This window comes from Camponotus floridanus, unplaced genomic scaffold (genome assembly GCF_003227725.1).
Source record: "Camponotus floridanus strain SB8 unplaced genomic scaffold, Cflo_v7.5 scaffold44, whole genome shotgun sequence".
Lineage (NCBI taxonomy): Eukaryota > Metazoa > Arthropoda > Insecta > Hymenoptera > Formicidae > Camponotus > Camponotus floridanus.
Window position 1 is genome coordinate 703,884 of NW_020229592.1, and position 26,710 is coordinate 730,593.

General features: G+C 34.3%; 1 protein-coding gene across 2 annotated transcripts in view; it reads left to right on the forward strand.

Moving 5' to 3' along the window:
- Positions 1-1,093: 1,093 nt before the first annotated feature.
- Positions 1,094-26,710, forward strand: part of LOC105255276 (palmitoleoyl-protein carboxylesterase NOTUM) — a 36,608-nt gene continuing 10,991 nt past the window's right edge. For both annotated transcript variants that reach the window (XM_025411849.1, XM_025411850.1), the window contains exon 1: positions 1,094-1,954. In XM_025411849.1, coding sequence (XP_025267634.1) covers positions 1,937-1,954 — 18 coding nt within the window. In that variant the 5' untranslated portion in view covers positions 1,094-1,936. The remainder of the gene's footprint in view (positions 1,955-26,710) is intronic.

The window sequence follows — 26,710 nt, forward strand, 5'->3', positions numbered from 1 at the left end:
AATCGAATTGGCTATCAATTAAAAGTCAAATATTTAAATGTAATTATGTTAATAGAAATTCAGAAATAAATAAATCAGGGGAACTCATCTATGAGGCATTTATTGATCATCCTCGTATAACGATGGAATTGATATTATGCCACGCTTAATAATATGTCTATGATATGTTACATACATATTATTGCTTTTATATGGAAAATGGCAACAAGCCAGGAAATCATTCTGATAATCGAATTATAAAATAAATAAATCATTAACATTTTTGTAGTGAGTTTAATATAATTGTTAACTTTTTGTCATTTTTGACATTTTGACATCTCATGCGAGATGTATATTTTCATTATTGTCGTATAATTATCTTTGTTGATTCTACATTAATTAAGAAACATGTGTAAACAATCATAAATTAATAATTTTACTAATTGCGATACCGCACATTTTACTCTGTTGCAATAACCATGTCAATTGGTTACATGTATCAATTATAAAGACGAATTTATTGAGTCAAAATATTATTAAGTAAAATAACAGGGAAGCAAATCATTTTCAAATTAACAGATTTCGTTAATTTTAAAATACATGAATGATGAAAAAATTTCGACAAAGTACCAAAGATTTATTAAAGGATTATTTTATATATATATTGTTATATATATTAACATCATATTAACATCATTTTTCCGCAGACTGTTTCAATCAAAGTAGAAATATTTAATATAATCAAATTGGTGATAATTAAGAAATATCAAATTGACAATAAATAAGAAATATAAAAAACAAATATGAATGAAATATAAATTTAAATTTCACGAATAAATAAAATATAAAAAATATAATAAAAGCGCGATGCGGGGGAAGAAAATATTTGACGAAATCAATACTGAAGCGACCGCAATGATCGCGCGACCTCGTCGCAGCCAAAACAACCCTACACGTGGTAGTGAGAACCACATATCTCTCCACCACCCTCCAGTCTACTCTATTTCATCGCTTTCTCTCTCTGACTCTCCTTCTCGTTCTCCCCCTACCCCCTTGCTGTTGCTTACTTCGCGCGGTTTGAGCTGGACCGATTGTCAGTCGGTCCCCGACTCCGACAGTGCAAGGAGCATCAAACAGTTCATACCAATTTCTCAGAAGATCACGTGAAAACGTACCAAAAAGACTATTCTCCCTTTCGGTTTCGATCAATCAAATTATGCCAATTGCAATTAAATTTCCTTATCGAGACATCTCTCGTGTCCCCAAAAAATTTCTTCGATGAGCGCTATTTAAAATCTCTAGATACGACGTTCGATTTTACATGAGAATCGCGAATTCAAAGAGAACGTCTCGAAATTCGAAATCAAGCGGGAGGAGAAGAAGAGAAAAAGGAAGTAAGATCGGGCGAGAAGAAGAGGAGGTGTCAGTCGCTGTTAGTTCGTCGATCGTGCCCGGCACGTGCGCGTACTCGGTTCCTCGTGCCTTCGGAAGAAGAAGGGTGCATCGGCGAAAGGAGCAAAGAAGGAGGCAGGAAGAAAAGGAAAAGCGGCTGAAGCAGAAAGTGACGGCAGTGTGCTTCGAACCGTCAAGCGGGACGCTGAAGAAGAGAGCGCGTATCGCAGATGCGTATCGCACCACGTGACTCTCACGAGACATCTTCAACCCCTTCTTGAAACCCCTTTTCAATTATCATTGCCTCGTGCGGCATATTCGATATAACTTTCCGTTTATCTGATGTCACATCGATGATACGAATGGATCAATGGATAATGGAAGGACGTGGTGCTCGGATTCTCTGGTGAGACAAGGATGGTCCGCGTGAAAATAAACCCATTTTGGTGCACGCGCATGGATTGAAGGCGATCGACATGGACTGCGACAGTCGCATGTGAATAAAGACACGAAGATTTGTCGCTTTAGCAGCGATTGCATTATTGTTATTGGCGGGAGGGTCAAGATGAGGACGGTGTTGCAGGTGAGTCGAATTTTGAAATTACCTAAGCGATGAATCTCTCGCAATTTCACGACTTGACACGCCTATATAGCAATAGTAAGTTGCAAACATTACTTTAATGCATATGTTTCATTCGAAATAAAAAAATATTAATTATGTAATTAAGACAAAAGTAAAAAGCATTTACGCGCAATCACGAGTTATTAGGTGTGTTAATATAAATTTAATATTTATTTATGTGAACGTTTCGGTTCTTTCTTTGAACCATCTTCAACACAATATAAAATTTAAAAAATTCTAACTTACATCTATTATCGGTCGGTCATTACAATATTATAAGAAGTTATATACACGCATTAGGTTTTAGTAATATTTCATAATTGCCAGACAATGGACTTATTGGTTTTACTGAGTTTTTTCACTGTTCTTATCTCCTAAATATTAAATTTATATTAACACACCTAATAACTCGTGATTGCTCGTAAATGCCTTTTACTCTTGTCTTAATTTGTTGAAGTTTATGACGAGCTGAAAAAAAACTTGTAATTCTAATTATGTAATATTCATATAAATTTTTCTATTTTACCTTGTAAATTAATATTTTATGTATACATATAAATTTTTGAAAAGTATTGTTATATTTTTTTATTTTATATTTTATTTTATTTTATTTTATAATTATTTATTTTATTTTATTTTATAATTATTATCTTTTATTTTATCTTATAATTATTTATTTTATTTTATTTTATTTTATAATTATTATCTTTTATTTTATCTCATAATTATTTATTTAATTTTATTTTATAATTACCTTATATATTTTTTTATTCTAAAATATTATTCTAAAACACTATACTCTAGTTTAACAACAATTAAAATAATCAAAGCACTTATACAAAAACAATTAATCAAAATAATTAAAATAATCAGTATTTATATAAAAATGAAAATAAAAATTAATTATAATTAATAGCAATCAACATAAATAAAATCAATATAAATAGGATTAAATTGTATAAATAAAATAAAAGACGATGGATCATAAATAAATATATCAGGAGATCTCATATTCATAGTGCGAATAAGAAGAAAACGCTAATGCGTCCTTAACAATAGGGGCGAATGTCCTTTGCGTTAATTCATCCTTACCACACACGCTCACTTCCACGGATGCTTCGTAAGACGAGTAGCGCCGAGGCAACCCAATCCTCTTTTAACGCTCTTTGATCATCTGGAGATTCTGCTTTCACGGATATATCCACCGTCCGTTTCTCACCATGCTGTCCCTCCAGGTTTCCCTCCTTCATCCCCCTGCTTCCCCCTCATCTCCCCGACGTCTCTTCGTATGCGAGACATCTCGCGTATACCGTGGCCTTTAACTTTTAAGTATGATTTAACGAAAGCCTTTGAACACCCGCGTGCTTCAAAACTCCCCGGTACCAGTCGCGGATTCTCTAGAGGTTATTTGACCTCAGCGGCCGCCGCCCTCGGAAATCCTCCTTTACCCTCTGCGCTTCCGCGCGCTTTTGTCCCCTCGCGCACAACGATTTGCTGCTGCTGGCTGCGCTCGCTTTGATATTTTTAATCCTCTTCGCGCGTGACGGGAACGCTTACGCGCGTCAAAGTATACGGCGCCTTCTTTGTTAGTCGCGAAAGCGCGGGAAATGTGATAGATCAGGGAATGACAATAACAGCGTTTTAAGGGATGTAGATCGCTCGTCAATTTTATCACGATGCAAAAAGATGTCAAGCGAAATTTAAAAAAATCTCTAGCGATAATCACACACAATTAAAGTTACGCGATGCAATCGTATGTCAGCACATGACAAATTTACATTGAATTTCCATATTTGTCAAATCTCCGTCAGACAAATATAATTCAAAATTTCATCAAATAAAATTTAATTTAAAAAATTTTAAAAGTAAAGAAAGTATCTAAACGAGCAAATCGCTTTAGACAAATAATTGCGAAAGGCGATATAATATATTTTTGCAAGATATTCAAATTTAAAATAATTCATGCCTAAATTAATTATTCGAAATTAGTTGTTGCGCGGAGTTAAAATTTTAATTTTAATGAATAATTAAATTGAATTTAACTGCTGTTTTTATAGCAGTGGGCATGATATAAATATTGACACAAATATTTATCATTAATTACGGCGTTGATTGAATCTCATTAGATTAGACGCTATTTCGAGCGCAAGCTCAACCAGGGCGACTTCCTGGACAGCCGACTACGATGCGCTTGATTTGGCGTATACAATTCGTGCAACGACGCACGCGATCTCGCCGCACGCGATAAATCATCTCGGTAGCTAGCCGCGTATGGGACAAACCGCAAACTTGCGCGCGAATCGCACGCGATTCTCTCCCGCAAATTTATCGCCCTCTGCCGCTGACAGCCATATGATACGTACTTTTGTATTAAAGGCTTGTTCGAAATTAAAAAGAAGGAATAAATTTAATCATATGACGTATTACACATATATATCGCCGCATTTTTTATTTCAACGATGGCTAAAATTGCTAAAAATATAGCGCAAAATGTATTGGATTGTCAGTTATACTTGTACGAGTATATTATGTCTTGTATAAACTCCAAAATTTAAAAACCGTTTTATCTTCGAAACGTATGCTATATTTTTTTCCAAACTAACCACATACGATGATTTAGGAACGGGGACTTTGAGAGAATTGCAATTCAGAGAGAATTTACAAAAATTTCTCTTTGTCGCGTAAATAGACATAAATGGTAAAAACATGTAACATTCATTATAAACAAAATTAACTTTTTTTATTTTGTAAATTATTGCTTTTCGTGCATTTTTATGCAAGAATGTTTAATAATCTGAAAATGCTATTTTATTTTTGTATTTATTATGCCTAATTTACATTCAGAAATTTATTTGTTACACATTTTTGTATAAATAAACATTGTAACAAAAATCGCTTTTACAGTTTGATTAAGTCGGCCGAACAATATGCAATTTTTAGCAGCAATTTGTGAAAATATTTGGATTATTTTCGATTATGAATATATTTCATAATATTCATATTTCAATAATATTCATATTCAAACAAGATCCTATAATACATAATCTTTATTGTTTTTTTAATTTATTTTCTTGAATGTAAAATGTATACATTATATAAAATATATGAAAAAAATATACATATATAATGAAAATAAAGTAATGTATCTTTTTGGTTCAAATTTAAGTAAAGATTATATTTTTAGCTTTTTAATGTCTAAAATTAAATGTCATAAAAGCAGCAAGTTTAAATATTCTATCATTTTTCGCTTATAATTTTAATTGTAATTAATTAAATCAAACATTAAAGAATAAAATTTTATGTTTTTACTTGTGTTTTAATTTATTATAATGATTTAACATAACTTTTTCATTTGTAGTGTTATAAATAAAGTATAATTAAATCTACTATAATTAGATTTTCAAATTCCAAATTTCGCACAAGAAAAAATCTTAAAAATTAAAATACATTCTTAAAATACATTTTCTTGAATATCTCATATATATCGAGCATTTCATCACAAAGGAACGTTGACGTTGAAACGTGAAATCTAAAGTTCACAAGAGAAAAAAGGAATGCACTTTTCATATATGTTTTTTGAATAACAATGCATTAGGAATACTAATATTTCGTTTAATATCTCATTTCAAAAACATATATATAATGTCTTAATGTTTCATTATATCTTAATATCTTAATATCTCATTTTCCAAAAAATTAGATATGTGCTTTTCTATTATGAAATGATATGATTTATCGTAATCCATTACATGACGATATAATGCATTTGAATTATAAGCATTTCGACTATAATCCAATATGCGGTTTTAACCGCTCCAATAAATCCAGTTAATGGCATAGCTAACAGATATACCGCAAAATAGTTGTTTTCTGAATGCAATATGTTTTTATGGTGATATTGTTCAAATGTCAAGATTAACCTAACATATTGAAATTAAATGAACAAATATTTCAGTCATCAATCAATTTTGTAATTAACAATTTTGTAATTAACAAATTTTGTAATTAAAATGTATATGTTATATTCACATGAAATATCCATTTGTCACGCAAAAAAGTACTGCAGCTAACAATATTATCGAAAAACTGTTTTGTTTCATGATAGATATGATAATATATTTTATATATTATACATATATAAAAACTAAATCACAAGTATATATTTACACAGTTTCTCTCTCTCTCTCTCCCTCTTCTCTCCCCCCGTCTGTCCCTCTCTCTCTAATAGCAATTTCTAAAAGTTTCGTTATTATTTCTTTTTTTTTTTTTTTTCAGAAAAATAATAAATTTCAAAATAAAATGATTTCAGAAAAATAATTATACAGATATTATTCCGCGCATAATATAGCCTACAATTTATTTAAAATACGTAATGAACACATCTCCATTTCGTAGCATTTGTAGCGATTGAAAATACAACGCGATTGACGGAGACAAAAGTGACATTTCTCTCATTGTTTTTGAGCGGTGATGAACGAACACGTTTTGTCGGCCGTAAAAAGAAGGGCGGATAATAATCGTGCATGTCAACTGTCAAGGTTAACGTTACCGCGATATTCCCTGTGAATGCGCGTCCCTTTGGCACCGCGAGCGACCGCACTCGTTAATGAGCGCATATTGATCTCTCAAGCGCCGCATGACCGGACATCAAAGAGTAGACGAGCAACAAGTATCCCACCGCGAGAGAGAACCGAAAGCCCGAGATTACAATTTAAGCCTGTTTACGTCGGGATTCCGTCTCTGTGATCTCGCGCGCCACGCATAGTCCGCGTCGATTCGGAATCCCGTCTCCTCCGGCGTTTCTCTCCACCGCTCCTCTTCCCGTTTTAGCCCTTTGCTCTGCAGCCGAGCTGCCTTTGCGCGCCAGCAACTCGAGATTATTTCCCGAATGTACTCTCGCGCGATATTGCTCCGAAATATAAACGTCCGCGTATCGTTTCGTTCCAGCCGCGTGTTATAGAAACAGATAAATGCTGATTAAAAACATAAAACTCTCTCAAATCTTTTTTGTCTCCATCTGTTTCATTTAAGGATGTTTTGTATCTATTTTCAAAATATTGAGAATTTAATGAAAATTGTACGGAATGTCCTTACATATGTTTAGAATTTTCAGTGTAATTTTGAAATCGATTCACTAAAGCGTTCACAAGTTATAAGGATTTTAACTTGCACCGAATTAACATGTGTTCTTATAGGAAACGTATAACCACATCGATTCAAATGATAAATACACATGGAAATAATATTTAGAATTTGTTTAAAATTTACAAAAGTTTAGATACAGAGAAAATATTTGGTCAAATAATATTATACAAGTACTAAGGTAAATGACTATAACTTCGTCAACGGATATAATTTCGTCAAGCCTTCTTAAAATTAAATAAATTAAACAATCTCGCGTATACTGACTATATTTCTCAATTTGAAACAATTTAAACATCGGTTTCAAATCGAGAAATATAGTCGATATACGCGAGGTTGCTTAATTTATTTAATTTTAAGAAGGCTTGACGAAATTATATCCGCTGACAAAGTTATAGCCATTTATCTTAACTGGTTAAAAAGATATTAAATATAATTCAATGAAGTTAGCCATGTATGTGTCACAAGGAGAAATTCTCTGCCAAAAGTTAAAGATGTTTTGTATCTATTTTCAAAATATTGAGAATTTAATGAAAATTGTACGGAATGTCCTTACATATGTTTAGAATCTTCAGTATAATTTTTAAATCGATTCACTAAAGCGTTCACGTCGATTCAAATGACAAAAACACATGGAAATAATATTCAAAATTTGTTTAAAATTTGCAAAAGTTTAGATACAGAGGAAATATTTCGTCAAATAATATTATACAAGTACTAACTGATTAAAAAGATATTAAATATAATTGAATGAAGTTAGCCATGTATTTGTCACAAGGCGAAATTCTCTGCCAAAAGTTAATCATTTCGGGTAACAAAATTCGAAATATTTCAGTAAAAATGCAATAAATATTAAAAAATACATCTCTGCACTGTAGTTAAGATCAAATTGGAATATTCCACGCAATTTCTCATACTCAAAATACACCAAAAGTGGATATTCGTCAATATTGATTTTCAGCTACTTTTTGCTGGGATTGTACATACAAAACATCCTTAAACGTAAAGTTAGAGATAAATCTATGTTTTTTTCGCGCAAGCATGACTATAAGTTTCACTTGGCTCATTAAAAGAATTGACTTTTAATGATTTAATGATAGAGTCTTCATAATTAATGATAAAGAATATTCGTTATTAAAGATTAAATTCAATTTTATGAATTGAGCATGCGAATAAATACTAAAATTCTATTTTCTATTTTAAACTTTTTTTAAATTAAATATTAATAGAAATTTCATTTAAATCTTTGTCAAGGGATTAAACGCTCGATGTTAATAAAAATCCTGTGACATATTATAAGTATCTTGTATATGATTATGCATATTCCGTTATACTTCCATTACATAAGCGCAAAGCTTAGCTCGCGTAATTAAAGTAGAGTTAGACGGCTAAGCTATCATATTCAAAATATAACGCGAATGAGAAAGCAAAATATTCATAGGACATATTCATGGTAATGCGCGCACCTCGACGACATGAATACGAAAGCGGAAGAAAAAGAGATGATGACGCTGATGGTCCCACCATTAATAGTCTACTTATGAACGAAGGAGAGCCGTTGTAGATTTCGCGATGAGAGCAATATTAACGATCATAATAATAAACGATATAGATTATGAGAAGACTGCAAGCGTTGCTTACCATCGTCATTTACTTAAACGCCTTTCGCACGGAAGAGATCTTAACGTGCTAATGATAAAATCTCATTGTCGAAGAAACGGTGGACTAGCGAGATTGCTCCGATTTAACGCGAAACTTTTACAACGTTTGCCGGAGACTTTCGGGTGGAGAAGAGCGATAAGAACAGGAGCTAGCTCGCTTCTCAAAGGCGAAGACGCTGGCAGAAACAATGCCCCGTTAGAGAGTAATGCTGGTTCGGAATCGTTCTATATCTCTTACGTGCCTTTTTGTGCGGAAACTCGCCAGATACCAAGCCGTAAACGGATAGTGGAGCATTGTGCCAGTAGAAAGCAGCAATTAGTAGGGTGTTGTCGAGAGGGATACTCAGTTTGTATTCTCTTAGTATTTAAGAAAATTTGAAACGACGGGAAAATGTCCGCGACGAAAATTAATAATCATTTTTCGTAACGCGCACGTTGATTAATTACGTCTGAGAATAACTATTGTATCTTATCTCGATTTTCCCTTCAGCAACCATTACGAAATTTCTATAATATATATAATATATATATAATATGACGGAGAAATGTATTTTAAAATATCTCAAATTATAAAAATACAGTGAAAAATGTTATATAAATGTTATATAAATAATAATAAATTTTATTTATTATTATTTATATATTTTATATATTTATTATATTTATATTTAATATTTATATTAATAATATATTTATATATATTATTTATATTATATTATATTATTTATATTTATATATATTATTTATATTATTTATATTATATTATATTATTTATATTTATATATATTATTTATATTATATTATATATATTTATTATTTATATATTTATTTATATTTTTATTATTATAAATGTTATATAAAAATGTACATATACATAATCATGAATATATATTTTTAGAATTAAGGAAGATAATTGTAAAAATAAAAAAAAAATGTGCAATATAAAATTTAAAAAATACAAAAATTTATACCGCGATTACCCGAAGATGTTAGTAATAATTATTAAAAGTTTACAAGGATTGCGACACACTGCAGAACAACAATGACAAATTAACACGTTGGATGTTGTACACTTGTACGTCGGATGTGTGACACGCTAACTATACGAGCAACTGTGATATCGCGGGAATAACAATTACACAGTAAACACGACTTCGTTAAACTACACATGGACGGTAGTTTACAAGTAGACCAAGACACAGTGACTCTGGGCGAAACAACGAGGCTGTTACAAGCGACACGGGAAATGCGGAATATCTTGGCGCTACATGGTTGGTTGCGTTGACATCGTAAAGCAGATTCCATGTATAAATCATTATTAATGATATTTTACTTTCTGAGAAGGGATACGCGTTTTATATATATGAAAGGGGATCTCGGATGGACTGGGATGAATCGCTGTCATAATACAGCGCAGCAATTAGCAGCGGTAGCAATTACTGAGAGTAGACGGAGATGTGTACTCAAGAAGGTGACTATACGCGCGTCTACTTAAGAACATCTACATTAAAGGAGATGAATAACGATGACGATGTGGACACGGATGAGGATAATTGCGACTTGGATTACAGAGCAACGGGCGATTTAATCTTGAAGACGAGGGCAAAAGTATATTTAACACCGCGGACAATCTACTCGTCGTTCTCCCCGCACGACTGGAAACCCGCGAAAATACGTTAAATAATGGTTGAAATCGTACGAAATTCTCAGATAAACGAGCGGAAAATTCTTTACTATTATATTATTTTCTGTATCGATAATTTAATATATAATTAAACGTTACGTTGCACTGTTGAATTATTTTAAATTAAAATATTGTATGAGCCATTTAAGGAAAAATCAAGTTGCGTTATAATTGTGAAAAAAAAATAAAAAAAAGAATTTATTATTAACGAAGGAATAATTATATACATATAATAAAAGTTCTAATTTTATTATATATGCGTATGATAAAAGTTCTAATTTAAATTTTATTTAAATTTAAATTTTCTATTTTTTTTTCAAATTTAAATTTTATTTAAATTTAAATTAGATTTTATTTAAATTTTATTATATATGCGTATATAATAAAAGTTCTAATTTTATTTTTAGAATTCTTATTATGTATATATAATTATTCCGTCATTAATAATAAATCCTCTTTTATTTTTTCATATTTTTTTCAAAATTATTATATACATCATTAAACATTTCAAAATTGTTCGTCGTATTTCTGCAAGAGAATAAGATGGGAAATAAATTAAGATGAAATTCGTGCTTTTCTTGACGAGAAAAAGCCGGCGTTAACGACTGGATATCGTTCCTTTAGAGAAAAGACTGTCTAGTTTTGCGTTTTGCTCGAAAAGATTCAAAGATTCACGACGGCAGCAACGAGAGAGAAAGAGCTGGACGAGTTGGATGTTGATGCACTGACGATCAAGACCACGACGACGGTGACGACGACGACGACGACGACGGCGGCGGCGGCGGCTACGACGAGGACGACGACGATGCTTCTGCCGTGAGGCGATGAGCAATTAGCGACACAGCGCGGCGAGATCAGAGGCCGAGGGCGGGGTGGGGAGCGGCGGCCTAATTACACACGGTACCGACCGACTTCAAAGGAGCCGACAGTTCCTCTCCTCTCCGAACCATCCCCTCCGAATGGCCGGCCCGAGAACAACGCTCCTCTTCCTCGTATACCCCAGAGCTCAGGCGGCCGACGCAGACCTGACTATGTCTTCGATACTCTCTTCCTTCTCTCGTCTCTCTTTTCTTCCTTTGCCCCCTCTTACCCATCTTTTGCTCTACGAGAATACTCCTTGCTCTCTTTGATCGCGGGATCACTCGCGGTGGCAGAACTCGCTTCGTTCGCAAGCATTATCGTTATATTATCAGATTATCACGCGCATTCGTCGCAGCTGGCGCGCATAGTTGAAATAGTGAATTTTATTATTTACGTGGATAAAAGGCGTAAATCAAAATATTTTTCTTTAATTGCATACGTATGAACAATATATAACTTTTCGTATTTATTATGCGTAAAATTAGATCTTTCGATATTGAACCTTCTTTACTATCTAGTAATTTGTAAACAGATGCAAAACAAAAAATAAGAGACACAGATTTATCGAATAGTATACACCTTTGTAGCTTTCTCCCCAGATAGCAAGCACACATTTTGACGTTCGAAATTGGTCATTTTTGGTCACATGTCGTCAAAATGACTGATTTGTTACATGACTTTATATTGACGTCTTGATATGCGTAACATTATTTTGACGTTATATTTCATGTCAGTCATGAACTGACGATTATTTTGTTATTAATGTGATTAGTTAGTACATCGATCCCATAAAAAAATCTTTTACAATTTTTTATATAACATGACTTTCGCGATCAGACTTAACAATTTTTTTTTCGACGTATGTGTTTATCACTGTGCAAAACTCATGTTATTTAACCACTCAAGTGTTCATTAAATTAGTAAAAATATTAGCTATATCAATCGAGTAATTAAAGTGTCAAAAAATATACATATTTTTTTATAATACAGTTGATGGGAAAAATATATTTTTATGAAACGCAGGCAACGGAAGATATTTGTTGAAATTTTACATGATATTAGAAGTAAGTTTATTTATATTTAAATAAAATAATAATAACAAATATAAAACTTGTGACCTATTTTCTTATCATATTTGTGTTTTCCAGCGTTTTCAAATAAAGCAGTTTAATCGATCCGAGATTCCTCTGAAGAATAGAATGGCTGTAATTGTTCAATGATGCTCTCGAATCGGTTAATCTGCTTTATTCGACAACGCTATTAAATACATTATTATGCTAAGAAAAAGACGTCAAAATATAGTGCATTTTATGACGTCAAGAATCTGTGACATTAGACCGTCACCTTTACGTCATGAAAACGTCAACTCGTGACGTCAAGAATAGCCAGTGAATGATCAATTTGAAACGTCAAAATGACGTGCGCTTGCTACCTGGGTCTTATTTTTCTAAAATTTTAAAATTAGTAACAGAGAGAGATGTACATAATATGTTACCGTTTTTTTTATTTCCCGGTTTCGCAGAGTTTTTCATTTGCATCGCAGTGTATTACGATAAAAGGTTTTATACACGCGTTCCCTTTGTTATATACTTTGATATACTGCGCGACGAAAATTTATTTCTTCTCGAAAAATGTCCCTCTAAGAGATTTCTAAAAAAAATCTAAAAATAAAAATGATAAATAAATTGTCGATAAAATAAAAGTTAAAAAAATTATAAAATCAAAAATTATAAATAAATTGTCGATTTAAATTTCATTTTATGCACAAGAGAGAATCATTGTGAATATAAAATCGATACTTTTCGAAAATACAGAAATAGGAAAAAGTTTCTCTATCGTAAGATAAGTCGAGAAAATACAGCTGTATCAAAGCGTAATTTTCTCCGGGTACGCTCGACTGATCCCGGTCCAAAGGGAAGATCCAAATCTAATATGTGGCCGAAAAAAAAAAAAAAGGCAACATGCGGGACGAGGCTTTCCGCGAGGGAAAGCGAGACTGCGGCAAGGCGGTCGGCATCGCGGCCCAACGATCAAAGGGGCGACGACGAATCGCCGTGGCTGTGGTTGGCGTGCGTCCCGCAGGGGCCCGCGAAGCGTGGACACACGAGTGGGCACGCGTCGCGCCGAGAAATCGACGGGGACCGGTAAACCCGGCGGATATCGAGGCCGACGTGCGGCGGTTCTCTCGGACGTCGCCGATCTTCCACGAGGTCGTAACGCCCGACGGGCTTAGGCCTTAGCGGCTGCCTCCTCTACCCGAGTTGTGGCCGCAAGTCATCAGTCAAGTCTTTGAGGCCGGCTTCAAGCTGTCTCCCCTCCCGCTCTCTTGCTCGCTCTCTCTCTCTCTCTCTTGCGTTTCCTTTCGCTCTTCCCCGAGCCCGCAGAAAAAGGCCTTTTGCCGATCTGGCTTGGCGGTGAGATCAAACGTTTCACGGTCCACCGTACGGTGAACCGACTGCGCGCGGGTGCGCCGCTTCAGGCCGATATACATAGATATATACACACAACCGAAGAGCGAGAGAGGGGCGGGTAGAAGGTGATAGGGAAGAAGGAAGGAAAGAACTGGTTGCGAGAAGGGGACCGCGCGAGAAACTCGTACATAAGAGAAAGGGCAGGGAGGGAGCAGGGCACGCTCGAATGGGGAAAGGAGAGGTCTCGGTTCGACGAAGGAAAGGGAAAGGGCCCCGGGAAGGCACCTAAACAAATACGCGTGCCCCCGCTAACCGATCGCAAATTTGTTGAGGTCCGACCTCGAGATTCGGCCTCGCGGCTGTCCATCAGTGACACGACCGGCTAGTTGCATTGACCGATTCTGGAGCGCGATCGATTTTTTTCTTCTTGTGAAATTTCTGGATGATATATTTGTCGATATATACATTGCCGGACTGACTGGATCGCGTAAGGTAATGAGGCTGATATTTTTTTGGGCACGTTAAATAAATTTTCTTCGACGTAGGGATTATTGCAAAATATATGCAAAAATTGTTTAATCTAGAAATGTATCAAGTATCAATTTATTTAATTTTATATCTCTAATAAAATATTATTTTTTCAGATTACAGTTCATCTTTTTCTTTCTTATTTGAGAAAAAAAACATTAAATTCATGTTTTCCTCAACATCTTTTTATATACTTTTGTTAGAGGGCTTTTTAGAAATGATTGAAAATCTATCACTAATCATTCATATATACATATACATATGCACTGATCACGTAAGGTAATAAGGTTGATATTTGTCTGGGCACGTTAAATAAATTTTCTTCGACGTAGGGATTATTGCAAAATATATGCAAAAATTGTTTAATCTGGAAATATATCAAGTATCAATTTATTTAATTTTATATCTCTAATAAAATATTACTTTTTCAGATTACAGTTCATCTTTTTCTTTCTTATTTGAGAAAAAAAACATTAAATTCATGTTTTCCTCAACATCTTTTTATATGCTTTTGTTAGAGAGCTTTTTAGAAATGATTGAAAATCACTAATTATTCATATATACATACACATATGCACTGATCACGTAAGGTAATAAGGCTGATATTTGTCTGGACACGTTAAATAAATTTTCTTCGACGTAGGGATTATTGCAAAATATATGCAAAAATTGTTTAATCTGGAAATATATCAAGTATGAATTTATTTAATTTTATATCTCTAATAAAATATTATTTTTTCAGATTACAGTTCATCTTTTTCTTTCTTATTTGAGAAAAAAAACATTAAATTCATGTTTTCCTCAACATCTTTTTATATACTTTTGTTAGAGGGCTTTTTAGAAATGATTGAAAATCTATCACTAATCATTCATATATACATATACATATGCATTGATCACGTAAGGTAATAAAGCTGATATTTGTCTGGGCGCGTTAAATATATTTCCAGGTCAGTCCTTCGACATAGGGATTATTGCAAAATATATGCAAAAATTGTTTAATCCGCAAATATATCAAGTATCAATATATTATGGAGTATTTATTATTTCGACGTTGATATTTATAAATGATCAATAGCCACTCATTTTAGCAATTTCAAAAAAATATCTTTGTATATACATGGCCGGAAATGGTTTACACAAAATTATTTAATCAAAATTATTAAAGTCATATTAATTGTTAGTAGCGTTATATAAATATGATTCCTAACTCTTAATTATTTCTAATTTAAATGTATTTTTTATACTCTTTTTCTTTTCTCTAATTATGCATTCATAAATATTGGGTTGGGGAAAAAGTTTCTTCGTATTTTCCGGCAGATGGAATTAGAATCGCATAACCTTGATAATATTAATCGGATCTGTCAATACTTTGTGTGCGTTTGAAAGGTGACATATCATAAAGAAAAAGTAGCAAAAAAGTAGTGATATTTATCTATTCAGTTAAAAGTTATTGCATCTTGAAAATGAGTGAAGAGAAAGAAAAAATTCGATACATTTTAAAATTTTATTTTAAAAAAGGGAAGAATGCAACTCAGGCAGCTAAAAAAATTTGTGATGTTTATGGACATGATGCTGTATCAATACGTGTTGCACAAAGCTGGTTCAAGCGTTTTCAATCTGGAAATTTTAACGTCAAAGATGCACCTCGCTCTGGTCGACCGATCACTGAAAAAGTCGATGAAATTATGGAAATAATTGAACAAGACCGGCATATTAGCAGTCACGAAATCGGTAAGCAACTGAACATCGACCACAAAACAGTTTTAAACCATTTGCAGAAAGCTGGATACAAAAAAAAGCTCGATGTTTGGGTGCCACATGATTTAACAGTCAAAAATTTAATGGATCGATTTTCTATCTGCGAATCATTGTTAAAACGAAACGACATCGAACCATTTTTGAAACGGCTCATAATAGGCGATGAAAAATGGATCACGTATGACAATAATGTACGAAAAAGATCGTGGACAAAGCGAAATGAAGTTCCGCAAACTGTGGCAAAGCCAAAATTGACGCCAAGAAAAGTGATGCTGAGTGTGTGATGGGATTACAAAGGAATCGTTCACTACGAGCTGCTGCCGTCCGGTCAAACAATTGATTCTAACCTTTACTGTCAACAACTGGAAAGATTACGCCAGGCAATTGAGAAAACGCGACCAGAATTGATCAATAGGAAAGGCGTCGTCTTTCATCACGACAACGCGAGACCTCATGTATCTATAGCGACTCGTCAAAAATTAAGAGAACTTGGCTGGGAAGTTTTGATGCACCCACCTTATAGTCCTGACCTTGCACCATCAGACTACCATTTATTTCGATCTCTACAGAACTCTCTTAATGGTACAAAGTTGGCTTCAAGAGAGGCCTGTGAAAATCACTTGTCACAGTTTTTCGCCCAGAAATCACACAAGTTCTACAGTGACGGGATTATGGTTTTACCTCAAAGATGGCAAAAGGTGGTCGAACAAAACGGCACATATTTAATTTCATAAGCTTCATTTCAAATATGAATAAAATTTGTTTCATTTTTGCAATAAAATACGAAGAAACTTTTTCCCCAACCCAATATAAAACAGATAAATTTAGATTAGAAGTACAAAAATATACTTAAGTACAGAAGCACACTTGGAATAAAAATTTAACGTGTCAAGCAAAAGTTGTTTCTATTTTAATAATTTTAAAATATTTCTGCTTTTTTTTTTATTTTTTTTTTATTTTATTTAATGTTATCTGTAATAATGCTATTTTTTTAGATTACAATTCCTTTCTTATTTGAGAAAAACATTAAATTCATGTTTTCCTGAACATCTTTTTGCTTGCTTTTGTTAGAAGGTTTTTTAGAAATGATTGAAAAAATCACTAATTATTCACACACACACACACACATATATATAAACGTATTGTAAACGTAAAATGTACGTAATAGCAAGAGCGAAGCTATAGAAATTAAAATGCGAAAGACGAAGTAAAATTCGCAAGAATATAATGCAAATATAAAGTGCGTATCGAATAACGATATATAATAAAATGGACGAGCTTGGCTCTACGAACTTATGCGTCAGATTCATATCCCTGACAGGTCTAATTAGCAATCCAGACGAGCAGCAAAGACGCGAAGGCAATTTCCCATTTACGGCCCGAGAAAACGCAACGGACCGCAGCTTCGTCGTCGTAAAGTCTGTTCCTCGATCGTTACGAATCTTGTCGATATCTCGGTCGAGTCTCGATAGCCTCGGAGGGGAAGAGGATCGCCTCGAGAGAAACAAACTTACGAGACAGCTACGAATCGTATTATCGATTTGTACGGCATTGCTGATTGACAGCAGCCGAATGGTGGAACCTTTGATGTGCGCCGAAGCCAAAGTTCGCGAACGAGACTTCCGGACATATATCAGGGATACGCGCAAGTTTGGATCGGGCACGCGTGAAGAATCTTCCGCCGAGGAAGATGAAAACGGAAAAGAGAAGAAGAGGTGGATCCGCCAAAGCGGAGAGAGAAAAAAAGAGAGACAGAGAGAGAGAGAGAGAGAGAGGTCTTCGAAATAAGCTCCCGTAAAATGATTGCCTACCTACGTCCGCTACCGCGCCGTTATGTCCGATTTCGCCTAACTCGTTTGATGTCAGCTCGATTTTGCGCGACTGTCGAGATACGCTCCTCGAGTCCAGGTCGCGTTTTATCTTTAGTAAGCAAGTTTCGAATGATAACAATCAGCATAACAGATATACGCGACTTCATAACGACCGTAAATAATCAGACTATTAATTATTTTCCATCGCGTTTTACCTTGATTTGCTATTTTCTGAGCCACACTGAGAAAAATCGTTTGATTGTACCAACAAGACGTATATGATTGAAGGCATTTTGGTTAAAGCAAACAAGAATTTCTAGTTATCATGATAAGACTCGATTTTTTTATAACTAGAACGTTTAATAGATTTTATTAGGATTTGGTTAGTATTTTCTGGTTGGATTTATAAAATTTCTTGTTGCATTAATTTCTTTGCTTGATTCTTAACTTACCTCGTATTCAATATTTGCCATGAAATATATATAAAGCACTAGTATTAACATTAAATTCAAAGTATATTTTTTTTCTCTTACGAGCAGTAGTGCCAGAAAGAGGACGCTAGCTCTCTGATTGCGTGTGTTTGAGCTGCATCCTCTTCTTGCATCACTGTTTATCAGTTTAATTTCTAACAAACTGAATTTAAAATAGTTTATTCAATAATCTGGATTGAATTTATCCAATAATCTTGTTGGAATTCAGAGAATATTAAACAGACTTTTGAGATTAGATGGACAAAATTTGAGACGACTTGATGCTGGCGAGTTTAGTATTATTAACCAGAAAACTTGGTAAATTTAACAGGAATAAATTAACAGATATATTGGTTGAATCTACCAGAATTCTAATTAATGCACCAGATTTTTTTCTCAGTGTGTGTCAAGCATAAAAAAGATGGAGACTCCTTTCTAGTCTAAATCATTTCGCGCAATGCTACTATAAGCGATGTTTCATCGATTTTGAAGAAAAAAAAAACGCGCTTTATATATTTCAAATTTATTATTCTCTCCTCGCTTTCCTTCCCCCTCCCCCTCCCCTTGCCACCGCCCGCCGAAGACATTGAAAACGTTGACTTTCGGCCATTTTCCAACAGACATACTGGTTGCATCTACCGGAATTCTAATTAATGCAACCAGATTTTTTTCTCAGTGCTCTTGTTCTGGCAAAAATACCTGACGGGGGAAATCGCATTTATAACTGGAAATACGATTATCTTTCTGCAGATAAAAATGTACAATGTGGCAATCTTTCTCTAATTTACTACACGCTGCGATTCTTCCGATCCTTTTCAAGTCCTGCCTCTTAAGAGAGTACAATTTCATTCATTCGAGCGACATCAATACGACGACAAGTAACTCTTGGGATTGGTGCGCGCAACCTCTTTCCTCGTTGTCAAAGAAGCCGCCCTAATATCGGTGGAAGGGCAGATGGTCTCTCTCGCGCGTGCAAAAACACCATTTCCAGCGCGCGCGACCGAGCCCTCGAAACGAGCGGCCATAATCGATGTTCCGTCTCTCGCACCTCCGCGCTTCTCGCTTCCTCCCGATCCTCCCGACGAATCAAGGTTAAAGTTCGCGCCCTGAAGAACGGGCCATGATTTTTCCGCGGCGCCGGAAGAGCCGCTTTTTCCACCTCGGCCTAGAGCAGAGCCGTTCGATGAAGAACGAGGCAAAAAAAAAAAATTAAAAAAAAATCGCAATCTCGCTACGCGAGCTGCGACGGTGGCTCGCGCAAGGGAGAGAGTTAGCAAGAACGCGGTGTAGGCGGCACATCAAAGGCGCACCTCGGGCGTGAACGAGCGAGCGGGCACGCGGCTCAAGTAGAGAGCGGAAGACACCGCCACCAATCCTACCGCCATCCAATATATTTACTCCGATGAACCACCGCTACCATCACCATCGCGCCAACGTTACCACCGCCACCACTACCACTAGCCATCACTATCGCCATCACTATCACCACTACTACCACCGTCGCTATTACTACCGACATCACTGTCGCTGCTATCATCGTCGCCGCAACCGCTGCACCGACCATTGTGTAACCGCCACAGTCACGGTCGACGCACGGACACTTTGTTCGCGATACGCCAGCCTGACCGTGCTCCTCTCTTTCTCTTTTTCCTCTATTAATCTCCGCCAGAAAACACGCATCTTATAAATCGTAAATTATGGTTCCGCATTCGTATCGACAGTCGTCCATTTTACCGATATCAAAGGGACTTATTCTGAACAGTAATGTATAAAAATGTATGCCTCTTGAATATCTTTTTTCTCTGCGATCTAGTACTGATAAAGCGTATATAAGAAATTTTATTTTTTTAGAAAATGATAATGTAAATCTCACATATAAATGTTAATTAAATATTAGAATGAAATTAAATATTTAATCATAAATTAAATTAAATATTAAAAATCTCTTATAAGACATCTATTTATAATAAATTATAAATTAAATATTAAAAATCTCTTATAAGAAATCTATTTATAATAAATTATAAATTAAATATTAAAAATCTCTTATAAGAAATCTATTTATAATCAATTATAAATTAAATATTAAAAATTTCTTATAAGAAATCTATTTATAATAAATTATAAATTAAATATTAAAAATCTTTTATAAACAAATCTATTTATAATAAATAATAAATTATAAATTAAATATTAAAAATCTCTTATAAGAAATCTATTTATAATAAATTATAAATTAAATATTAAAAATCTCTTATAAGAAATCTATTTATAATCAATTATAAACTAAATATTAAAAATCTCTTATAAAAAATCTATTTATAACAAATTATAAATTAAATATTAAAAATCTCACATAAATATTAATTAGATATTAGAAACAAAATTACTTCTATAAAGAAATGAATTATTTTTGTCGAGAGAAGATATTATATGTATCTTGCGCGTGTCTGAATATTATTAAAAATAATGTGAAACGTAGTTTAAAATACATATAATATATAATAAATAGAAAATGAAATCGAGCTATCGAATTTTCCAACCGAGATATTTTCCTAAAAAGGATCAACACAGAATTAAGGTTATTTTACATTAAAATATACAATTCATCATGATGTTATTTTGTGCGGTGAAAAAAAAGTAATAGAACGAGGTAAAAAGAAAATACTGGGAAATTTTCCGCGCTTCTATTCTCGCTTTCTTTAGATAATCCAAAAGTTTTCTTTGCACTGCCGGATGTCTGTCATTGTGATTCAACCGTGTTATTCAGTTTTGCCTCGTATACGGATCTGCAGAAATGTAGTTTTAAATACATGGACCGCGAGAGAGAGAAAATAAAACGCGATAGCAGCCAACTCGTTGAATTTTTCGCCTCGTCCATTTCGAGAAAATACAACGAAATTTTGATTACAATTTGCATTCGATATTCAGAAATGAATGGTATATGATAGTGGTGTGCATCACAATTTCGATCCGATCATATTTCTTTACACATTTCTCTCTCTCTCTTAATTTTTAATATTAATACATGTGCAAAGTGCGATGCAATATTAGGCACTTCCTTTTTCCCACGTTTATAATTTTCAATATTACATATTTTATAATTGAACCTTTAAAATTAAAATTCTTCTAACGTAAAATTCATTTGAGAGACTAAATATTAACTTGCATAATTAAAGACAAATTCAAAAATTATTCCTTTCTTATATTGCACATTTAGATTATTTTTCAAGCGCGATAATTGTTGAAATAATTCGCGAGCACATTTGTCGAAAAATTATTCATTAGAAAATTAGAGAATTATAAATAATTCGACGATTCCTTTCGGAGTAATTTCTTCCTCTTTTTCGCAGAGTCCGTCAAATTTCGCCAGATTTTCACGGCGTGCAGATAATTAGCGCCGGAATCGCGACTTATGCTAGAGCTAGTTTATGAACCCCTGGCGTCGGGGGGGAGTGCGTTGATCCCGCGGGTCGCGCCGGCACAAGCAGGCCGACCGATAAATTAGTTGCCAGGAGATATCTCCTTCACTTTTCCCTCGTGCGGCGTTCGGAAGGCGCGCACGATGCGACGCGGCGAGGCCGAGCCGAGCGAGCGAAGGCGAGGCAGGGCAAGGCAGTCATATTTCAGCCCTTGTTAGGACGAGGGGCCCCTGCCGAGACGGGCCGGGGAGAAAATCTCTTTGACTCGCCGCTCCGTGCCTTAATCCACTGGCATATACCCTATCTTGCCACCTGCTCTCTCTTCCTCATCTCTTCCTTCCTCCTCTCTTCCTTCCCTGCACCCTTTTATGCACGCCTATTTCCAACTCTTTCTCTCTCTCTCTCTTTCTTTCTTTTTCTCTCTCGATTCCGTTGTCTTCTCTTTCTTTTAGGCTTATCGACGTAAATTACGGCAGATACTTTACGCGTCTTTTCCTCTCCCGCAGTATTCCTTTTACGGGTTCGGATCTAAATAGAAGTGATATATGTCTACCGTCGTCGATTATTGCGGGATGTTATGTTAATTACTGGATTTCGTCTTAGCCGGTACGCATGCAAACATTTGCATGCTTCTATCAGACATGACGTACTTAAGTGCCTAAGATATAGGTAAAATATTTACCTTGGCATGTTTTGATATCAACTCATGTACACACACACATAAACGCGCGCCAAAGTTTCAGAATTAATTTGCGATTAGCATACACGAAATAAGAAATAATATTGTTCGACGAGAAGTTAGAAGACTGCGCGCGTAGAAAAAAACTGCATCAAGTCCCGATCGATTATGCAGCAGGAGGAAAATTTAATCCGAGATTAATAAAAGTAAAAATAATCCGTGCAACTATTTTGCAAATAACAGAAGAGAGAGAAATCCGATTTGCTTTAAGGATTATCTTAAGGGAATTGATAAGAAAAGAAATATTCAATTTTAAGTAAATAATCCCCCGTTGCGCGGAAATAATCGCAAGGATACGGAGAATATCACGCACCTCAGCTTCTGTCTGGAGATCAGTCGCAGTCGGCGCGGAAATGCATAATAAAGCCAAAGCAAAGTCTTCCCGACATCTATCCCCGTAGACAGCTCAATCGCTGGAACCGAGCGCAAGATCTCGTCTCACCTTCATCCGGATGCTTCCTTGCTCCGTTAAAGAGGCTGATCTGCCGACGAAGCGGCACGGGAAGAAGGAGGAGATCGCGGAAGATTTCAAATGCGCCATCATCCGTGTGAAAGAGCCCCGAGCCTCTCTCGCGAGCTGCAGCACGTCTCGAGGCGAGTCTTCGATTTCTGCATTCGCGGTCACCAATTTGCAAACGACGACTTACGTCGCGACGAAACGGCGAGAAAAAGCTGAAGAATAAAGAGACGATATTCTCGTATTCAAAAAGAGTGCACGGATGTTTATCCAAACGCAAAGAAGCGAATAATGTAAAACATGCGTGTATAATTTATACGTTAATATTATTAATAAGTTACACGAATGGAAATAGGTGCAACAGAGCTCATTTCCCTAGAGAGATGTACCTTCATGTCGAAACGGCAATATATTGCACTCGCGCGTTTTTAATTCAATGTCGAATTTGCACGCTACATTACTCTCCGTCACGAACCATCAGGGATCCGTTGATAAAATTGATAATAATAAAAAATAATGAATATTCATCCCGTAATTACGACCGTTCATTATACACGACGTACCATTAAATCAGTATTAGATTATTATACGTGGGTTAACGTGATTTTTCACCTCGGATATAAATCATACCGGAGAGATAGACTGAGATTTAATACAGCAAGCGGAAACGAGTCTATATATTTTTTGGATAATTTTAAGGATGTTTTGTACCTATTTTCAAAATATTGAGAATTTAATGAAAATTGTACAACATGTCCTTACATATGTTTAGAATCTTCAGTACAATTTTTAAATCGATTCACTAAAGCGTTCACAAGTTATAAGGATTTTAACTTGCACCGAATTAACATGTGTTCTTATGGGAAACGTATAACCACGTCGAGTCAAATGACAAAAACACATGGAAATAATATTCAGAATTTGTTTAAAATTTGCAAAAGTTTAGATACAGAGGAAATATTTGGTCAAATAATATTATACAGGTACTAAGTGGTTAAAAAGATATTAAATATAATTGAATGAAGTTAGCCATGTATCTGTCACGAGGCGAAATTCTCTGCCAAAAGTTAATCATTTCGATTAACAAAATTCGGAATGTTTCAGTAAAAACGCAATAAATATTAAAAACTACATCTCTGCACTGTAGCTAAGATCAAATTGTAAAATTCCACACAATTTCTCATATTCAAAATACACCAAAAGGATATTCGTCAATATTGATTTTCAGCTACTTTTTGCTGGGATTGTACATACAAAACATCCTTAAAGTTAGAGATAAATCTATGTTTTTTTCGCGCAAGCATGACTATAAGTTTCACTTGGCTCATTAAAAGAATTGACTTAATGATTTAATGATAGAGTCTTCATAATTAATGATAAAGAATATTCGTTATTAAAGATTAAATTCAATTTTATGAATTGACCATGCGAATAAATACTAAAATTCTATTTTTTCTATTTTAAATTTTTTTTAAATTAAATATTAATAGAAATTTTATTTAAATCCCTTTGTCAAGGGATTAAAAGCTCGACGTTAATAAATATCCTGCGACATATTATAAGTATCTTGTATATAATTATGCGAATTATTAAGGCGAAATTCTCTGCCAAAAGTTAATCATTTTAGTAAAAACGCAATAAATATTAAAAAATATATCTCTGCACTGTAGCTAAACTCAAATTGTAATATTCCACACAATTTCTCATACTCAAAATACACCAAAAGTGGATATTCATCAATAGTGATTTTTAGCTACTTTTTGTTAGGATTGTACATACAAAACATCCTTAATAAAATCCTAGCACGCACATCCCTCCAAAGTAGCGGAGGTCGCGGAATGTGCCGAATAATTACCCAGCAATCACCAAGAAACAGTTATATAATTTATTTATAATTTTTCGCTTAACAATATAACTGTTACATAGCTGTTATGTGTTATACAGGGTGATTCATTTTAATCTTAACAGGCAAATATTTTGAAAAATATGCGAGATACGAAAAAATGTTTTAGACAAAAGTTATATGGTTTTAAAGGAGACATAAAATGGTGTCATTAATTTGACCTTAAATAGTTACTTGAAAATCATCCTCAATTTTTTGAATGGAATCGTCTATTTTTTATTACATATTCTTATAACTTATCTCGAAAGCTTTCCAAAACACTATAATTAAGTTAGTTTTTATTAAGTACTTTCCGAGTTATGAGGCTTGAAATCGTTTCTTAATTTTACATAAACCGTAAAATATCTTGTATTCATTTTTCGATTATCTTACCTTAATACTTTTATCTACAAAATAATGAGAGGAATCAATTAATGTAAAGAAAAAACATAGTTGTTTTTAAAAAAAAAATATGTAATTGTTAATTGCAAATTATATATTTTTTTCTTAAAAACTATGTTTTTTCTATACACCAATTAATTCCTCTCATTATTTTGTACATAAAAGTATTAAGATAATCGAGAAATGAATATTTTGCAAGATATTTTACGGTTTACGTAAAAATAAGAAACGATTTTAACTCGGAAAGTATTTAACGAAAACCAACTTAACTATAGTGTTTTGGAAAGCTCTCGAGATAAGCTACAAGAATATGTAATAAAAAATTCGGCGATTCCATTAAAAAATTAAAGGTAACCTTCAAATAACTATTTAAAGTCAAATTAATGACACCATCTTATGTCTCCTTTAAAACCATATAACTTTTGTCTGAAACATTTTTTCGTATCTCCCATATTTTTCAAAATATTTGCCTGTCAAGATTAAAAGATGAATAATCCTGTATATGTTACATAGCTGTTATATGTTATATAACTGTTATATAACTGTATGTGTTATATATGACAATTATTACATAGCTGTTATGTGTCATATAATTATTATATAATTGTCAAATAACAATTATATAACTGTTACTTGGTGTTTGCTTAAGAATGATTTCCCGCGATAAGTCCCGACAGAATAAAAGCTATCATCGAGCGTATCCAAAAGAGCGTAATTCTCGGTGCACCTTCACGGAGCCCTCCCGGTCCGCGTCCCACGGGAACGCGCTCGTTAAGTCGCGAGAGTGCGCCGAAAGCTGACGCTTACTTTCGCCAGCCTCCCGAGGAAGGAGCCGCGGCAACACATCCCCACATGCGCGTGCGGTTATGGTAATGCGTGGTTTGCGGTGCGTGTTAGCCGGCCGGCCGGCCCTCGTAATGGTAACGAGACGGTCTCTCACCATCATCATCAACATCCAGACGACGCGATGCGAACGATCAACGACTTACGGGCCGACCAGTAAGACGCACGGCCCTCTCTCAAAGGTGCCGACCGCGATCCGTTCTCTGGCTATTTTTAACCTGTTTTCGTCTCCCTTATGTCCCTCCTCTCCTCTCTCTCTCTCTCTCTCTCTCTGTGTCTCACTGTTTTTGTCTCTCCCTCTCTCTCTTTTTACATCGCATTCTTTAGCTGTATTATGTTTTTAGTAATCAACAGAAGGGCACACTTCACATTGCCTTCTCTCCCGAAAATCTAGCATTTTAATTATTATTTTAAAAAATGATATAAATTATTTATAAAAATTATTTATAATTATTTATAAAATATAAATATAATATACAGGGTGTCCCATTTTAATTGATGACCTGGAATAACTTTTAATTTTGTATTTCTTCATTGAGTACTTTTCGAGTTATGAGGCTTGAAATCATTTCTTAATTTTGCATAAACTATAAAATATCTAGTAAAATATTCATTTTTCGATTATCCTACCTTAATACTTTTA